The following is a 19,187-nucleotide window of genomic DNA, read 5'->3' as shown; positions in this document are numbered from 1 at the left end:
TGTAACAAACCATATTGTCCATACTATTTAGCTATAAGTAGTGGTAGTTATTAAGCATTTAGGTGGAGAGAGTATTCTGTCAGGTTCTCGATTTCATATTCTTAAACTGGCACATGGTAAAATAAATATCAGTAAAAGAGAATTAAAAATTTAAAACATGTCCTGAGTAATATCCCTATGGTACAAATATTTGTTTCCACTTAATTATATGAAAAAAGTGGATGAACGGTGGACATATTTCTAGTTCATTTTCTGATAATTAAAACTTTTATAGAAAAATACAAAATTATCTTATGGATATTTTTAAAAATCTTGTTTCCTTTAGAGCTCTGTAAAATCATCAAATTTCTATTTAATCTTAACAGTACTTAAATTTATCATTGGTTGTAAAAGTCATTCATACCAATAATAATGACTGTTTCTAAACCATATCTCAGTTTAGAGGTAGAGTTCCTCAAAGTTGTATCCATAATCTTAATGAGTTTTTACCCCTCCCCCTTATGCTCATGTAAATTTAATTTATGATGTAAATTGTGAAATCCTAACCCTAATTTTTAGTTTGGAAAGTTAACATTTTTAGTTATTGTGCTTTTTTTCATGCAAGGTTTACTAGTTGGGTATCCTACACTGGTATCAGGAGTAATTGGTATGCTCCTGTCATGACATAGCAATAAAATGATTGACTCAAACCAGTACAAGGAGCGACTAGTCTTGTGGATTCAGTATTGAAGCAATGTATAATAACAAACTAGTCCTAATGTGGCTAAGGAGTTAAGATATATCTGGTACATATTTAACCTCCTTTGTAAATTGGATCAGCCAATAATTTTCATAGAAATAAAAGACTAGATTATAATTTTATCAAATACCAAATAGTTTGGAACATTATTTATTGATCCTTTGTGTTAGTTTTGCTTTTTTAGTTAAAAAAATGCAGTACTGATGTTTATTTCTTTTCATGAACTTAACTTCTCTTCTTTTTCTCAGTTCAAAATAAAAGCATGAATTAGAATACTCCCCTGGTGGGAATAGCTCAGGTAATATGGGATGTTAATTTTGTATTTGATGACTGCTTGACATGGTAACTCAAGAACAGTTACCTGTGTACAAACACACACCACATACTGTACCATATACCTACCACCTATCCCTTATTCCCTCCCTGCCTCCAGCTAGACAGACAAAATTCACCAAAACCCAGAGCAGAGTTAACCATAAAGAGTTCATTGTTTTGGCTTTGGGGCATAAACTAATGGAAAAGAAATTGAGTTTAGTAAATTATGCTATGAATCACTTCTTTGTAAATTCACTTATGGATTCTTGTTCTCAGAATTGATCTGTCCATTTGGTGAGTTTTCATTGCCTCTCAGGATCTCCATTACCAGGACCCAGAGGGTGACTTAGTAATTAAGGATGAGGAGTCTGAAGCAGTTTTTTTTTCTTCAGCATATAAAGTTTTATTTCTTCAGAGATCCAACTTATCACAACTCCTGGGAGACATAGATGTCTGAAAGATCCCCAGATTTTTCCAAATGACATGACTCTTTAGTGAGATAAAAGAGAGGTCCATAATTATCTGATGCCCAGAAATTTGGATACTTCTTGACTTTTTGGCAACAGCTTTATGGAGATATAATTCACATACCATTACAACTCTCCCTTTTTAAGTGTATACGTCAGTGGTTTTTAGAATATTCAGAACTGATTAGCTATCACCACAATCAGTTTTAAAACATTTTCAGTTCACTGAAAGTAAATCCGAAACACTTTGGCCATCACATCTCAGTTCTCCTGTTATTCTCCTGTCCCGGACAATCACTAATCTACTTTCTATCTCTATAGCATTGCCTGTTCTGGACTTTTCTTACGAAAGGAATCTTACAAAATGTGGTCTTGTGACTGGTTTCTTTTACTTAGTGTATCGTTTTTGAGGTCATATCATTTTGTAGCATGAAATAATATTTCATTTCTTTTGATTAATGAGTAACCATGGTATGGATTTATTTATTCAATTGATAGACATTTGTATTGTTTGTACTTTTGAGCTGTCATGACTAATGGTACTATGAGTATTGTGGCTACACCATTTTACATTCCAAAGTGGCCACACCATTTTATATTCCCACCAGCAATGTATGAAGATTCCAATTTCTTTATATCCTTGCCAACACTTGTTATTATCTATATTTTTTTATTGTAGCCATCTTAGTGGGCCACCCCTTGAATCTTAAATCACATGTATCTGTACTTTATTGTTGTGATTTGTGTTTTCTTAAATTTAATTATGGTGATCCTTGTCTGATTTGCTGCCTCTTATAATTTGCTCATTGCTGTGCCCATGTGTTCACTGTGTTCCTCCTTTACTACTGATCCTGCTGAACTCCAGACAGGGCTTGATGGCTCATTTTGGATACAGCACTGCCTATCCTTGTAAAAAGGAATTATAGAAGATAGAGGTTTTGATAGCTTTATATAGAAATAGGCTGTTTCTGGGGTGGCTGGCTGGCTCAGTCAGTGGAACATGTGACTCTTGATCTTAAGGTTGTGAGTTCCAGGCCCCATGTTGGGCATGGAGCCTACTCAAAAAAGAAAGAAATAGGCTGTTTCTTTTTTTTTTTTTTTTTTAATTGCTGTCATCTGTTCTGATAATAATTATACATTAAAATAAAGTGGGAGACCTGTGAGGTTGTATATTCCTGTAACTGTCATTTGTGGAGAAGGAAAAGACTTGCTACCAAATACCTTTTTATCCTCTCTTTTTAGGACGTGGTTTAAAAGTGCATGTTAAATACAAAACTAATCCATAGTCGTTACAACTTCCAGTAGTTGGAGTGACTGGAAGGGGATTTTTAGGGTGCTGGTTATTTTATGTTTTGTGATCTTGGAGGTTACACACATATGTTCACTTTGTGAGAATTTATCGAGCTACAAATTTAGAATATGTGTCTGTTGTACTTCAATAAAAACTTAAGTTAAAAGTCTTAACATTATTTAATCATATTTTGCACTTTCACATTAACTGCCTTTCTAAAAAATACATTCCATTTTGAGTCATGATATTTAATTACTTTTGTGTTATTACCATTCTCATGTGTACATTGATGTAGATGCATTAATTTCAAATCCCCTTGTTCAGCAGCCCCTAATTTCAAAGATAGAATGATTTAGATACCCTTAGATTAGTTATAGGAAATTTGGTTTTATGTTCTCCTGTGCTGCTTTAACTGACTGATCTTTTGCAACTCACAGTCTTGGCTGGAGTCTTTCTGCGTGTATCTAAAACTTTGTGAAATGTACTAATTGTATATTTTGTCTATCAGTGAGTTTATATTCTCATCAGAGAATAGAATAGTACGAAGAAAAGAACCATGGGGAAGAGAAGCTATATTTATACTAGTTCATTATTTATAGCAATCTGTCTAATACAGTAGCCATCTAGATGTACAAAAAATATTTAATTACCACTTTCAGGATACCAGGAAAAAACATTGACTAATCAAAGTCTTTTGAATTCTAGTCCTTTAATCTATTTTTACTATAATAGATTTTGAAGAAATTGTTAGATTTTAACCAAATATGTTGCTGAAGGTAGAAAGATAATAACAGCAAGGTAAGTTTTTGATTAATAGAAGTTTTCAAGTAGGCTTATGTTCTATGATCTTTACTATATTTCTAAAAATTGGGTATGTGGTAGAGGTATCAGAAAAATGTTTTAAAAGAACAGCAAAATGACTTATTACAACCATTTTATATCCTGGTATATCAGGAAAAGGCAGTTCTCTGTTACAGCGATGTTCTCAGTGGAATCTGAAACTCTTCAGTTAGTGTAGTAAAACATTAACATCCTTTTAAATTTCTAATTGTGTCTTCTAGGCCTTCCTTAAAGTTTCCCATGTCTCAATGGACTCCTGAATATAACAAGTTATATACCTTAAAAGTGGATATGAAGAGTGAGATTCCTTCTGATGCGCCAAAGACACAGGAGAGTCTGAAAGGCATCCTCTTGCATCCAGAGCCCATTGGGGCAGCCAAAAGTTTTCCTGCGGGAGTTGAGATGATTAACAGTAAAGTGGGGAATGAATTCTCTCATTTGTGTGATGATTCTCAAAAACAAGAGAAGGACATGAATGGTAACCAACAAGAACAAGAAAAAAGTGTTGTTGTGAGGAAAAAACGCAAAAGCCAGCAGGCTGGCCCTTCTTACATGCAAAATTGTGTTAAAGAGAACCAGGGAATATTAGGATTGAGGCAACACCTAGAAACACCAAGCGATGAAGATAATGATTCCTCTTTTAGTGATTGTCTTTCTTCTCCTTCATCTAGTCTACATTTTGGAGATTCTGATACTGTGACTTCGGATGAGGATAAAGAAGTCTCTGTAAGACATTCCCAGGCAATTTTGAGTGCTAAAAGTAGAACTCATAGTGCACGGTCCCAAAAGTGGCCCCGGACAGAGACAGAATCTGTTTCAGGATTGTTAATGAAAAGACCCTGTTTTCATAGCAGTTCATTAAGGAGACTTCCATGCAGAAAGAGATTTGTAAAAAATAATTCCTCACAGAGGACACAGAAACAAAAAGAGAGGATATTAATGCAGAGAAAAAAACGAGAAGTGTTAGCCCGAAGAAAATATGCATTGCTCCCCACTTCTAGTAGTTCCAGTGAGAATGACCTCAGCAGCGAATCCTCTTCCAGCTCATCAACTGAAGGAGAAGAAGATTTGTTTGTTTCTACCAGTGAAAACCACCAAAACAATCCATCTGTTCCCTCAGGTAAAAATGTTTCTTAAGTTGAACAAAACATGGAAGCTCTTGCATTGTGTTTGTGCTTAATTCTCTTCTACGTGTTAATGATTTCATTGCTTTTAGAAGGAATATAAGGCTCAATTAACTTTTATTTTTAAGCCATATAAATAAATTGCCAACTGTGGTATTAAACCATGACTCCAATTCTAAGATCAAATTTTTTAATTTTATACTTTTTCGGATAGCTCTGTGATGGATTTCTTTCACATTCAACCGCAGTAAGAACACTAAAATACTTAATATTATTTTTCCTTTAAGTACTCTATTCTTATTACTAGTTACCTTGTCATAATCTTTATAACTGAAAAATAATTTCAAGTATTTGAGAGATGGTTTTATTCTTTTTTTTTTTTTTTTTAAAGATTTTATTTATTTGACAGAGAGAGACACAGCGTGAGAGGGAACACAAGCAGGGGGAGTGGGAGAGGGAGAAGCAGGCTTCCCGCTGAGCAGGGAGCCCGATGTGGGACTCGATCCTAGGACCCTGGGACCATGACCTGAGCCGAAGGCAGACGCTTAATGACTAAGCCACCCAGGTGCCCCGAGATGCTTTTATTCTAATACTAGAACACAAACTTTTAGTCCTGATAGTGCTCAGTAGAGCACATGATTGATCAGTTAAAATTGAATTGATAGAGGATTAGCTTGAGAGCATTGTCCCCTCCTCACAGTAAATATTATATTTAACTAGAATAAGATTATGTGCAGTCTCTGAAGTGTAAGTATGTTCCATGTATACCATTTTTACGGTTTGCTGAATTTAAAGGAAGTTTTTGAAGTGAGCATTGAAGAGTAGTGTCTTAGCTGAGGGAAAAGAATACTTTCTTGTGAAAGAATGGGGGATAAAAGGGCTATGATCATGGTTTTTAATACTGACACAAAGGTCTCCCTGTCTTTGCCTGATGTCCTGCTTGTCAAGGGTAGAGCCTGCTAATCTACTGTGCCAATATGCCATTTCCCCTCTCTCTTTTCTCCCTCTATATGGGTTACTTCCTTTTCCAAGACTCCCTTTCCCCTTCCATTTTTATTTTTCTATCTTTGCCAGAACTCCAAAACCAGTAACTTTGATATTTAGTTTTAGCCATGATCAGTTCAGTTTTTTAAACCTACCCAAATGTTTGTTTTAAAGAGTTTGTTGAGATTACCTATAACTGGGAGGAGGTTATAGCAACCATTCTCTGAGGTCTCTTGAGAAACAGGGAGGTGAGAATAGGAATTATCTTGCTTAGTTGCCACATTTCACATTTTCCTCAGGTGGTTAGACTGTGAAGACTTGTTTGGGGAAGAGAGAGCAGCAGAGCCCAATTTCTGCTTGAAATTAATGAGGTAGGATGGTTGGTGATGTGAAGCAGAAGTTCCAAGGAGCTGTAGGCATGTAGGAGGCATGAGAATAGAGGTAATGTAGGTCAATATCAGTGTCTGTTTCTAGGAAGAAAGGAGTTCATATACTCTCAAGTATTCAAGATAAATGCAAACTCTGTAATTCATTTAAAAATCTTATTTAATACTATAGCATGTGGTTATTGCTGTCTTTCTTGGAAAAATTGCATTATTTCAACTGCATAATACTTTCAGACATTTAAGAGTAATGTTTGTCTCTGGAAACACAAATCCAAATGTTGAAACAAATTCTTTGGATTTTTTTTCTGGTTTTTATTTTTTTAATCTTTTTTTTAAAGATTTTATTTATTTATTTGAGAGAGAGTGAGAGTACACAAGCAGGGGAAGGGGCAGAGGAAGAAGTAGACTCCCCACTGAGCAGGGAGCCCAACGCGGGGCTTGATCCCAGGTTCCTGGGATCATGACCTGAGCCGAAGGCAGATGCTTAACTGACTGAGCCACCCAGGCAGCCCCCTTTTCTGGTTTTTACACCAATGTTTTGTTTTAAACCAATTTGTTTTGTTTTGTTTTTTTAAATAATGGTTTAAGAGTAACATTCACATAGTGTGCAATTTTTTAAGTACCCAGAATGTTTAAAATAAAAAATAAAAGTTTACCACTTCTTAGGTCCCAGTTTTATTACCCAGAAGTAGTCAGTTAGCAGTTTCTTCTCTCCTCAGAAAATGTGGAACATATATAAGGGTAAATAAATAATGGGGTTTTTAAAATATTAGTGTGTATAGGTATATCCTCATTTAAAAAAAATGGTTGCATAGTATTTCCTTTGTATGGATGTTTCATAATTTATTTAGCCAGGTTTTTTTTTTTTTTAAGATTTTTTATTTATTTATTTGACAGAGAGAGACACAGCGAGAGAGGGAACAGAAGCAGGGGGAGTGGGAGAGGGAGAAGCGGGCTTCCCACCGAGTAGGGAGCCCGGTGCAGGGCTCAGTCCCAGGACCCTGGGACCATGACCCGAGCCAAAGGCAGATGCTTAACGACTGAGCCACCCAGGCGCCCCTATTTAGCCAGGTTTTGTTGATGAATATTGTTGCATTGAACAGCCTTGTGCACACAGTTTTGCACACCTAGGCAAGCATATCTTAAGGAATAATTTCTAAAAGCATATAGGAAGTTACATGCATTAAAAAATTTGCTAGCTGTTGTTACCAGAATGCCCTCCAAGGAATTTTCATCAAGTTCCTTTATCACCCAACAGTAGATGATGTCGTGATGATAATAAAAATACCTAGCACTTTTTGAGTATTTACTCTGTGCTGGTAATGTTCTGAGTGTTTATATGTATTCTCATTTCATTCTCCCAACACTCTTAATGAGGTATATTGTTATCATCACCCTCATTACATATGAAGCATTTGGAAAACTATTTTAGATTGATTTACGTTCAAAAAGTTAAACTGAAATATTTATGGGACATTGCTCTATTATCAAGAAATTTCTTAGATTCTTAAGAGAGAGATTTTCCTTCTAGATGTATTTTTAGTGCTGGCTTTCTGACTCCAATTCCAATATGTCTTAGTGTGTGTTGGGAATTAGGAGAGGGTTTGAATATCTCAAATTTTAATTAGATTTATCTATTATACCTTAATAATATGATTTATATAGATGGGTATTAGTTACTCTAGAGCTGCTAGGACAGCTTTTTCACACACTATCCATCAACGCTTATTGGCTATTGCTGTAGTACTCATGGAAAGAATGTTTGACATGTTAAGTATTTTGTTAGATCTTCAAACTCTCTAAGATAAAACAGTTGTATGTGATTAACTGGTTTTACCAAATCACCTAAGAATGAATTAAGTCAGAAAAAAAAAAAAAAAAAAAGAATGAATTAAGTCAGTACTTTACATTGTAACAAACATTAGTTCATTTGTTGTAATCAGTAGATTTCTGGGAAATCCCTATTTGCCTCATCCTTATTGTGTTTTAAATTTATTATGGCTCTTTCTTCAAGCCTGGAAAGCCAAAATGACATGTGACTTGGGTTGTTAGTTGCCAGTTAGGTTGAGAATTTATACATCCAGTTTTGTTCCTGATAATATTTGCCAAGAACTTCAGATACTTTAAAACAACTTAATAGAAGCTAAGTTTGAGAGTAGATGTTAATTTTAGTGACATATTTCTGTGATCTATTCAGTGTACTTTAACTGAACTGCTGCTTAAATTCTTATTTTATATAGTCCTTATATTAGCACTGGGAAATCCTCATTTCCCAGTTGTTATTGTTTTTTTTAATTCAGTGACTGTGTTTTTATTTACAGCTTAAAAAATACATCCAACAGGTATATATTCATAATTTCCAAGTGCAGTCCATACTGTATTGACTTGTGTTTTAAAAGTTTAAAAACTTTTATCCTTAAAACTTAAAACCTTAAAAGGTTTTAAGATAAACTTTAAGATAACCTGTGGAAATGTAAAGTCCTAATATTAAGAATTACATTTGTGAATATTTCTTTTCGTCCTTTTCCAAAAATAACACTGATAGAGGTTTTTGTTGTTATTTTTATATGGAAATGTTCATACATAAAAATAGAAGTATACCTACATAATCTAGCTTCAATTTTCAGCATCCTGCCATTCTTATTTTATCTCTCACCCCTCGCTTTTTTTTTCTGGAGAATTTCAGAACAATTTCTAGACATCATAGCATTTAATTTGTTTTGTATACTGCGTATTTTCTGCAAACTGGTAGTTAGATCTAAAAGCTTGATTTGATTCAAGTTCAGTTTAGCAACACTTCCTTGGTGGTGCTGTATACTTCCTGTTGCATCACTTGTTAAAGTTGATGAGAGGGTTCAGATGGTGTCATTCTGATCCTTTCACCCTAAATTCCCCCATCAGCATTTCATGTAGTATTAGCAACAGCTTTGACGACCTTGCCTGGGTCCATTATTTCATTAGGCAAAGTGTTGACTTTCTGTCGTTCTGCTTACATTTATTAATGGAGGTTCTTCTACAAAGAATTCTTCAACTAATTGCTTATTATGAAATGCAGTCCATATAGGAAAGGCAAGATGAATGTTTGATTTTTCACCTTAATTTACCACTTTTCAGAATGAATCTGTACTCTAGCAATATTTTTCATTTTCAGGTATCATTATGAACTCATGGGTTATAGTATAGTTGATGTACTGTAATCTTTTTATTTTTTTGATGCTTGAATAGTTTCATCTGTGGCATGTGGGAGCATCTTCAAATTGGGTTTATGTCCTTTTGATACCACCCCAGTGGTCTCTGACAAGATGGTCTCTGATAAAAGATGGTCCACATTGATACTTTACACTACTTGCCTCAAACCTGGAAAACAACCATTTTTTTTTTTTTAATTACTGCTAATTTCCTTTTATTGAGAAGTGATATTTAGAGGTTATAGACTGGGAATTGTGTTCATTGCTCTGCTGAGTTCTGTTATTGCTTTCAGCTTTTTTAATGGATAAAATTAGGAATATATAAAGATTTTAGAAAGCGATAAATCATTAATTTATATGACTATTTCCATTGAAAGTTTGGGATTAGGATTTTTATGTAAACTTGTGTTTTATATTTGATCTCTTTACTCTTACATTGACAATCTTGATTCTTAACAATATGAACAATTGCTTTTTTGCTTTATCCTATACATCCTATAAATACATATAAATGAACGTTCATAAATGAATACAAATGGAAATATTTATAATTATTACTAATAGTAATGCTAATAAATGTAAGATTTTTCTGGTTCCTTTATGCTGTTGGACAGTATTCTATGAGGTTATGCCACCAATCAGTTAATTAATTTTAAAGATTTTATTTGAGAGAGATCGTGAGAGAGAGAGTACAAGCAGGGGGAGCCGCAGAGGGAGAGGGAGAAGCAGGCTCCCTGCTGAGCAGGGTGCCCAACACGGGGCTCGATCCCAGGACCCTGGGATCATGACCTGAGCTGAAGGTAGACGCTTAACCAACTGAGCCACCCAGGCGCCCCGTGTTTTCATTACTTTTAAATTTTGGTTTGTTATTCCATCTTTTTTCTGTTCAGAAATGTAAACAGGGGTGCCTGGGTGGTTCAGTTGGTTAGGCGTCTGCCTTGGGTTCGGGTCATGATCTCAGGGTCCTGGGATCAGGTCTCACTTCAGGCTCCCTGCTCGGTGGGGAGCCTGCTTTTCCCTCTCCCTCTGCCCCTCCCCCATGCTCATGCGCTCTCTCTCTCTCTCTCTCTCAAATAAATAAAATCTTTAAAAAAATGTAAACAAATATGCATATTATTCTCTCCTTCTCTTAAAATGTCTCTCTTGATTTTTCACCAAACTATATAGAATTGTTAGGGTATAGAGATTATAGAGGAATAAAAGTATGTGTGTGTGTGTGTGTGTGTGTGTGTGTGTGTGTGTGTGTGTATACACACACATAAGATATATATATATAATACAAAGGATATATGTATACACATTTGTATTTGTATATATACACACTATTATTCCTTTATTCATTGCTCTTCATTCCTCTTTATTTTTATTTTTTTTTATAGCTTTGTAGTATTCCATTGTATAGTTACACCAGAGGTTGTTCAATATATTGATGAATAGTTTGCAGCCTTTTGCTGTTAAAAACAGCAATGCAATGAATAGCTTTTTGTATATGTTATTTCATATTTTTGCCATTGTATCTTTGGAATAGAATTCTAGGAGAGGATTGTTGGGCCAAAGATAAATGAATGTATTATTTTTAAAATATGGCCAAATTTCTCTCTGTGGGGATCATAACCATTTTGGATGCTCACCAGCAATATTTGAGAGTGCCAGTTTTCTCAAAGCCTTTCCAACAATTTGTCGTCAGATTTTAGGTTTTTTGGTCCATCTGACAGGTAAGAAATAGTTTGCCAGCATTTTAAAAATTTTTCATAAGTAATGTTGCATATCTTTCATATGTTTTTTATTTTTCAAAAGATTTTATTTGGGGTGCCTGGGTGGCTCAGTTGGTTAGCGTCTGCCTTTGCCTCAGGTCATGATCTCAGGGTCCTGGGATCGAGCCCCACGTCAGGCTTCCTGCTGCCTCTGCCCCTCACCCCTGCTCATGCTCTCTCGCTCGCTCTGCTCTCTCTCTCAGATATTTGAAGTAAAGAAAAATTTGAGAGAGAGAGCAGAGAGGGTGTGAGCAGGTGGAGGGGCAGAGGGAGAGGGAGAGAGAGAATCCTAAGCAGACTCTGCGCTGAGCACAGAGCCCGGTTCAGGGCTTGATCCCACCATCCTGAGATCATGGTCTGAGCCGAAATCAAGAGTCAGACACTTAACCAGCTGAGCCACCCAGGCACCCCTTTTCATATGTTTAAAGGTCATTTTATTTCTCATGATCAATCTCTTCATATCTTTTGCCTGTTTTACAGTCAGGATGTTGGTCTTCATTTTTCTGTCCATTTTCAGACCCTTTATATATATTGGGAACATAAATCCTATATAATAACACATTTCTCCCAAATTTGTCATTAGTCCTTTGACTTTGTTACACTTTTTTATCATGCCAAATCTTTTTTTTTTGGTTAGTCACATTTATTAACCTTTATCTTTACTGTTTCTGGGTTTTGTATCATAATTAGGGAAGTTTTTCCCACTCCAAGTTTATAAGAGAAATAACCATTTTTCCCCTAGCCCTTGCATTATTCACTTTTTCTTTTTTTTTAATTTAAAGCACGCATCTATTTGATGTTTATCCTCATGTACAGTATGAGGAATGAATCCATTTTTTTTTAATGTGGCTATGCAGTTGTCCCAAAACAAATCATTAAAAATTTTCCTTCTCCTATTGACTTGAGATACTGTATTTTTAATATGTTAAATGTCCATAGGCATTTGGACCTATTTGGAGTTTTCATTATGTTCCATTGGTCTTATGCTTACACTAGAAGCACACTGTTTTAATTATAGACTTTTATATTTTCTTGGTTATTTTTGCCTGTTTATTCTTCCAAGTGAACTTATGAGCTTGTTTATCTGAGGATAGTGGTAGTGGGGAGATACATGATGGTATTCTTATTGGGATTGTATTTGTTGGCTAAAGTAGGGTGAACTGACATATTTAGTATTTTGGGTATTCCCATCTAGTTTTGTATTTGGCAGGGAATGTTTTATAGCTTTTTTTTTTCTTAAAGAAAACGGCTTCATTGAGGTATAATTTATGTACTGTAAAGTTCATCATTTTAAGTATATGATTCAGTTATTTTTAATAAACTTAGAGTTGTGCGGCCATTACCACGATGCAGTTTTAGAACATTTCCATTAATCCCAAAAGATCCCTCTTGCTTGTTTGTATTTAATCCCTATCCAATCCTCAGTCCCACACAACCTAATCTGTTACTGTCTCTAAGGACTTGCCTTTTCTGGACAGTTCATATAAATATATGTGTGTGATCTTTTGTGTCTGGCTTTTTTTGGTAAGTGTAATGTTTCTGAGGTTCATCCAGGTTGTAGCAGGTATCAGTAATTACTGTTTATTACTCAGTTCTTTTATAGTATTCCATTGTATGGATATACCACATTTATTTTGTTTACCCATTTGTCAGATGATTGACATTGAATTGTTTCCAGTATTTGGCTACTGTGAACATTTGGGTACAAATCTTTATGGATATGTATGCTTTCATTTCTGTTGGATAGATACCCAACAAAAGAATCCTAATGAGGAGTTAGAGCTGTTACAACTTGAGTAAGTTTGTTACTGCAAAAGACAGGAGCAGTAGCAAAAGCAGCTGGTAGCAGGAAGATTCTGCTTTTGATAGTAACTAGCACCTGCATGTTGGGTGCTTATAGCACTATTAATGTAGTTTATGTGAAAGAGTATGAGCTCTGGAATTGAAATTAATTTGAATTCCCAGTGTTGCTTACTATTTGACAAGTCATTTAAACTTGCTAAGTTTCAGTTTCTTGATAGAGCTAGACACACAGAATATTGGACATGGCACAAAGTATGTGCCCTCGAATTGGAAGCTATTATTATTAGCATCATGCCAGACTTAAGACAAAGAGGGACCAGGTAATTGATGATTATAGTGTTTGAAATTTCTTACAGATGCTGCCAAGAGAATCTGTGATCTCTTATCAGGGAATAGAAGTGGTTGTTGAGTTCATGAAGAACTCTCTCAGAGAAGCCATTATTTTTGTGACCTGTATTAAAGTACCTACATTCTTTCCAGGCTGTTACCTGTTATTTTTCTCATTATTTTTTCCTTTTCTTCATTATGTTTTAAAAGGTACAAACAACATAAGTAATCTTAAAAGAAATTGTTAAAATCATCTAGGGTCCTACTACTCTAATGTCTTAGCTATATTCAAATTACCTGTCCTTTAATACTTCTAAATATAAGAGACAACGTGAAAATAAAATTGTTCCAGTAAGAAGTGACCTATTCTCCTGATTTTAAGTAGTACTGAGGTTTAACTTCATACTTTTAGGAATGTTTCCTGTAAATTTTGTTTTAAATAATTGTCATTCTAGAAAAAACACTAAGTTATAGATATCCAAATCATGCCTGTTGTGATTATTTAGTTACAAGTATTATGTTCAACTTATGCTTGCCAAGTTCCTTTTTAGAAAAATGATACTTAAGCAGTAGAGTAAGAGTGTATCAGTTACTTATATAACCTTTAGTTACACAAACCATGTTCATAAAAAATTATGTAAATTGCATTTTAATGCATTAACAAAGCTAGCTTTGTATCACTTATCACTGGAACTTCAAAATATTACATTTATGTTAGATTTTGCTTGTTTATAAGGTGTTTATAATGTTTGGTTATTTTTTTTACAGGCTTTTAAGGAAATTTCATGTACACAATACATGGAGAGAAATCACTAATAAAGTTTATATGCAGGTGTAGCTTTTCTCTCCATGTAGAATGGTAATGTCCAGTAGATGGGTTAAAATAAGGGAAGTATTAAAAAAAAATCTATGATTTATTTATATGTATAATGCTTTTAGTTTTAAATATATAATCCTTTTTGTACTCCTGCCTTAAGCTGCATCATGTGCATGATTATGAAGGAAAAATTGGAAAAGCAATTTGGAAATTGAATGTAAGATATTATTTTAAATAGACACTCAAGTGCTATTTTTTTCCTCTGCCTATAAGATATATTTAGGCTGTTAAAAATACATTCTACCTCAATATGTCTATGTGTGTAGTCTTTAGAACTTAGAAACTACTTCAGAAATAACTTTCTCCAAATCAGATCATCTTTCATTGACTCTGATTTTCCGGGGCCTGCTCTGTTCTCCTCTTTGAAGTATCAGAGAGTACATCGTAGATCTTTGCAATGGGCTTGTACCTCCTCCAGATACTGGCCAGCTTTTGAAATAGTGCAGATGTTTGATGATGTACAGTTGTATTAGAGATGAAATTCGACATTTCCAAGGAATGGCACCTTGGGTGAAGGAATAGATTGCATAAACTCCACTATGACAAAGTTGAACCATTTGTTGTCATTGTGGTAAGCAAGAGTTCAGTAAAAATTGGGTAAAAATGCATATACAGTATCGATGGTATAATTACATACTAGGAGAAAATAAGAATAAAGGGAGCTCATTTAGAAGAGCAACAAGGAGAATGAAGTCTCTGAGAATAATCTTAATAGGAGTATATTTGGCCTCTGTGAAGAAAATTATATAGCTTTATTAGCATTTATAATCAGACCAAACCTACAGGTGTTCTAGAGATTTATAAAAGATATTGGTAGATGGCAAGATATATTCTTGGATGAAAAAATATATTTTATAGATATGTCAGGACTTCATTAGTGTTGCTTAATGCCAGTTCAGTCCAAGTCTCAAGAATTTTCCTTTTCCCTTGATTGTATAATCCTAAAGAATTAGGAAAACCTGAATCTACTAGGTATCAAAATAGAATTATTCTAGTCTTTTCAACAGATGTTATTGGGACAGTTGTAGATCCACATGCAAAAGAGATTAATTTAGACCTTTTATGTCATGTCAGACACAAAAATTAACATAGACCTAAATGTAAGAGCTAAACTATACAGTTCTAGAAGAAACATAGGAGAACTTCTCAGTGACTTTCTTAGGCAGAGATTTCTTAAATGTGTCACCAAAAGCATCATGCATAAAAGAAATTGCTAATTTGGATTTCATCAAACGTAAAGACTTTTATGCTTCAAAAGACACCATTAAGAAAATGAAAAGTTGTGGAGCCTGGGTGGCTCAGGTCATGATGTCAGGGTTGAGGCCTCGAGTCCCATGTCGGGCTCCTCACTCTGAGGTGAGCTGGCTGGAGATTTTCTCTCTCTCTCTCTCCTCTCTGCCCCTCCCCTCTCTGTGCTCGGGAGAGGGAGAGAGAAACCCAAGCAGATTAATGTTCATAGCAGCTTTATTTGTAATAGCCAAAAATGAGAAAAATCCAGATGTCCATCAACAGAAGTATGGATAAACAAATTGTGATATAGTCATATGATAGGATACCACTCAATAATAAAAAAGAATGAACTGTTGATACACACAGCTGCATGAGTAAATCATGAATGACTATTTCACTGAATGAAAAATCCAGACACAAAAGTGTATATAATGTATGATTCCATATTGATATAGAACTCTTGAAAATACAAACCAATCCATAATGACAAAATTCAGGTCAGTTGTAGGAATTGTAGGAATGGGCATGGAGAGATGATGATTGACTGAAACAGAATCTTTTAAGGGTGTTGGAAATGTTCTAAAATTGGATTGAGGTGATGGTTGTGTTCTATAAATTTACTAAAACTGGTGAAATGTGCACTTAAAATGGGTGAAATTTTTAGCTCTCAGTATTCGTATGGGAAAATTCTTATTAAAAACATGACTTGTAAACTCTTGGCAAACCTTTACGTTGACAGGTAATAGTAATGAACAGGGAGGAATGTTTTTAAAAAGGTTAAAAAAAGAAGACATTCAGTACCAGATTTGTGAAAAATAAAGCAAGAGAAGAAACGGAACATGATTTTTATTTATTTATTTTTTACCATCTTAACCATTTTTAAGTGTACATTTCAGTGGTATTAAGTATATCCACATTGTTGTGAAACAGATCTCCAGAACTTTTTCCTCTTGCAGTTTGAAACTCCATACTCATTAAATAACTACCTTTCCCCTCTCCCCCCAGCCCTAGTAGCTACCGCTCTACTTTCTTTATGAATTTGACTGCTTTAGATCCACCCATAAGTGGAATCATACAGTGTTTTAAAATTTTTTTGTGACTGGGTTATTATAGCATAATGTCCTGAGGATTTGTTCATGTTGTAGCATGTGATAGGAGTTCTTTTCTTTAAGGCTGAATAATATTCCATTGTGTGCATATACAATATTTTGTTTATCTGTTCATCCATTGATGGACATTTGTGTTGTTTTCACCTATTGGCTATGAGCATGGGTGTGTAATATCTCCTTGAGACAAAATGTGAATTTTAAAGTATGAAAGTTATACCTTAGAGAAGCTGTTTTAAAAAATAGAATTCCCTTATAATAAGAATCTTTGTCAAAGGGGATAAATAGATGGCATTAAAATATAACCTCAAACATGTAAGAATATTTAAGGGAGTTATCAAAATTTAATGGGAGGAAAGAAAGGATTTTTCAGTAAATGGTTTGGGGATAACTAGTTAGCCATGGAGAGACAGGGCCGGATTCTATTTATAATCTTACCTAATGCCTTAAACATAATTAGTTCCAGATGAAATAATTAAGGAAATACATTGAACCGAGTTTATCTGTCCTTCCAATAAGGATGCCCTTTCCAAACTTAGAATAATTTAGAAAAGAACATATACCAAAAAATGACATTTCATAGTAAAACCAAAAATTACTTTATATTTCTTAAAAAAATACCATATCTTGTTTAACAAAAAAACGAAACTCTTGGGTAAAACATACAACAAATGTAGTTATTATGGAATATAAATATGTAAGATCTTAATACCTTTAGATATTACAGGATTAATATATCTATATAAGATCATACAAATAAATATGGAAACCACTAAAAGTTGTAAATAACAAACAAAAATCATAAAGGAGGAAATAAACATGAAGACATAGATTAAGAGAGTAAGTACAATTTTCACTATATGTGTTTAACTCTGTTTTTAAAAAAAACTTTCATTTTGACAGGTAAGATTTTTAGTTTTTTTTTTTTTTTAAAGATTTCATTTATTTGACAGAGAGAGACACAGTGAGAGAAGGAACACAAGCAGGGGGAGTGGGAGAGGGAGAAGCAGGCTTCCTGTGGAGCAGGGAGCCCGATGCGGGACTCGATCCCAGGACCCTGGGATCATGACCTGAGCCCAAGGCAGACGCTTAACAACTGAGCCACCCAGGCGCCCAAGATTTTTATTTTTAGTTTTATAATGAATTTCATAGCCTTCAAAGTCGGAAGTAAAAAATTTTTGTCTGTCAGTTTAAAATGTTTTCCTTTCTGTTTCCAGGAAGTATTGATGAAGATGTTGTGGTGATAGAAGCTTCCTCCACTCCCCAGGTCACTGCCAATGAAGAAATTAATGTTACCTCAACTGACAGTGAGGTGGAGATTGTAACAGTTGGAGAAAGCTATCGGTATGATTTTAATTCCTAGTTGTATATGTGAAGGGTTTTTTTTTTTTTTAAGATTTTATTTATTTATTTGAGAGAGAGAGCGAGCGAGCAAGTAGGGGGAAGGAGCAGAGGGAGAGGGAGAAGCAGGCTCTCTGTGCCGAGCACAGAACGCCATGTGGGACTTGATCCCAGGACTCTGAGATCATGACCTGAGCAGCTGAAATCAAGAGTCAGAGGCTTAACTGATTGAACCACTCAGGCGCCCCTATGTGAAGTTTTAAATATAAATATTTAAACATATCTGTGCTGTGGATATTTACATTCTTTTACCCTTTTTTTGGAGACCTCATGTGAGCACATACCAGATAAGTGGTTTTCAAACCAGGTTGCGTTAGACTCACCTGGGAAGATTATAAAGTAAAGATAAAACTGTTCTCTGGATCATATCCCAGATGAGCAGAATCAGAATCTTGGGGGTCAGTATTTTTTAAGCACTGCAAGTGTACAATGAGAGTTAAGAGTTACTGCTATAGATAAACAGTAATTTTACTTAGTGCTTTCCAAAATTTTGTTTTATGATTCAGAGAGTTCATGAACTTCTTTGACGTTTAGATGTGAATAAAACATAAAGTGTTGAAAAATATTAAGGAGTATTGATGTTGAAGTATTCTTTTTTTTTAATTATTAACATATAATATATTATTTGTTTCAGGGGTATAGGTCTGTGATTCATCAGTCTTACACAGTACACAGTGCTCACCACAACACATACCCTCCCCAATGTTGAAGTATTCTTTTTTGTTACAATCTGTTTCAAGATCTCATTGATACCATTGAAGTTTATGCTATTAGAGCGCAACCTAGTATAGAACATATTTTTACAGTGCTGTTGTCCTTCACTCAGTAATTCATATGAGCCCCGTACTAAAAAATGAATGAAAAATTCTCATTTCTTTTAATAAATAACTGTAAATAACATTGCCCTTTTGTGAATCACTTTGACCAAAAAAAAAAAAAAGAGAGAGAAAAAAAACCCCTAACAGTGTTCATCTTGTGCTTTAGATGATTACAAATACTGGTGAGAGAAGCAGTGAGGTGTTCCTTTATTCCATTTGGTATACCAAACTAATCTATGGAGGAACCTTAATTTTTGTGTTGGAATGAATTGAGAAATGCACATGCTCAAGGTGTTTTAATTTGTGTTACTTATTTAAAAATTTTTTTTATTTTGGAAGCATGTTATAAACATACCTAGAATGTGCTTCTCCATTTGTACTTTCCCATTGGAGTGCAACTTCTAATGGCATGGAAGAGAGCACTCTGTAATATATCCATTTAAGTTTTAAATGATTTTCCTAGGCTCTGAGGAAAATTGATACTCCATGGTAGGTGCCACAGTTATCCTGTGACTGTGCATAGTGCTTGGTACAACA

General features: G+C 34.6%; 1 protein-coding gene across 8 annotated transcripts in view; it reads left to right on the top strand.

Annotated features, from left to right (window-relative positions):
• Positions 1 to 19,187, top strand: part of RNF111 (ring finger protein 111) — a 118,166-nt gene that overhangs the window by 67,546 nt on the left and 31,433 nt on the right. For all 8 annotated transcript variants that reach the window (XM_036107051.2, XM_036107058.2, XM_036107053.2 and 5 more), the window contains exons 2-3: positions 3,874 to 4,772; positions 17,649 to 17,775. In XM_036107051.2, coding sequence (XP_035962944.1) covers positions 3,893 to 4,772; positions 17,649 to 17,775 — 1,007 coding nt within the window. In that variant the 5' untranslated portion in view covers positions 3,874 to 3,892. The remainder of the gene's footprint in view (positions 1 to 3,873; positions 4,773 to 17,648; positions 17,776 to 19,187) is intronic.

This window comes from Halichoerus grypus, chromosome 8, assembly GCF_964656455.1.
Source record: "Halichoerus grypus chromosome 8, mHalGry1.hap1.1, whole genome shotgun sequence".
Lineage (NCBI taxonomy): Eukaryota > Metazoa > Chordata > Mammalia > Carnivora > Phocidae > Halichoerus > Halichoerus grypus.
Note: the sequence above shows the minus strand (reverse complement) of the source record. Positions and strands in the feature narration are given on the sequence as shown.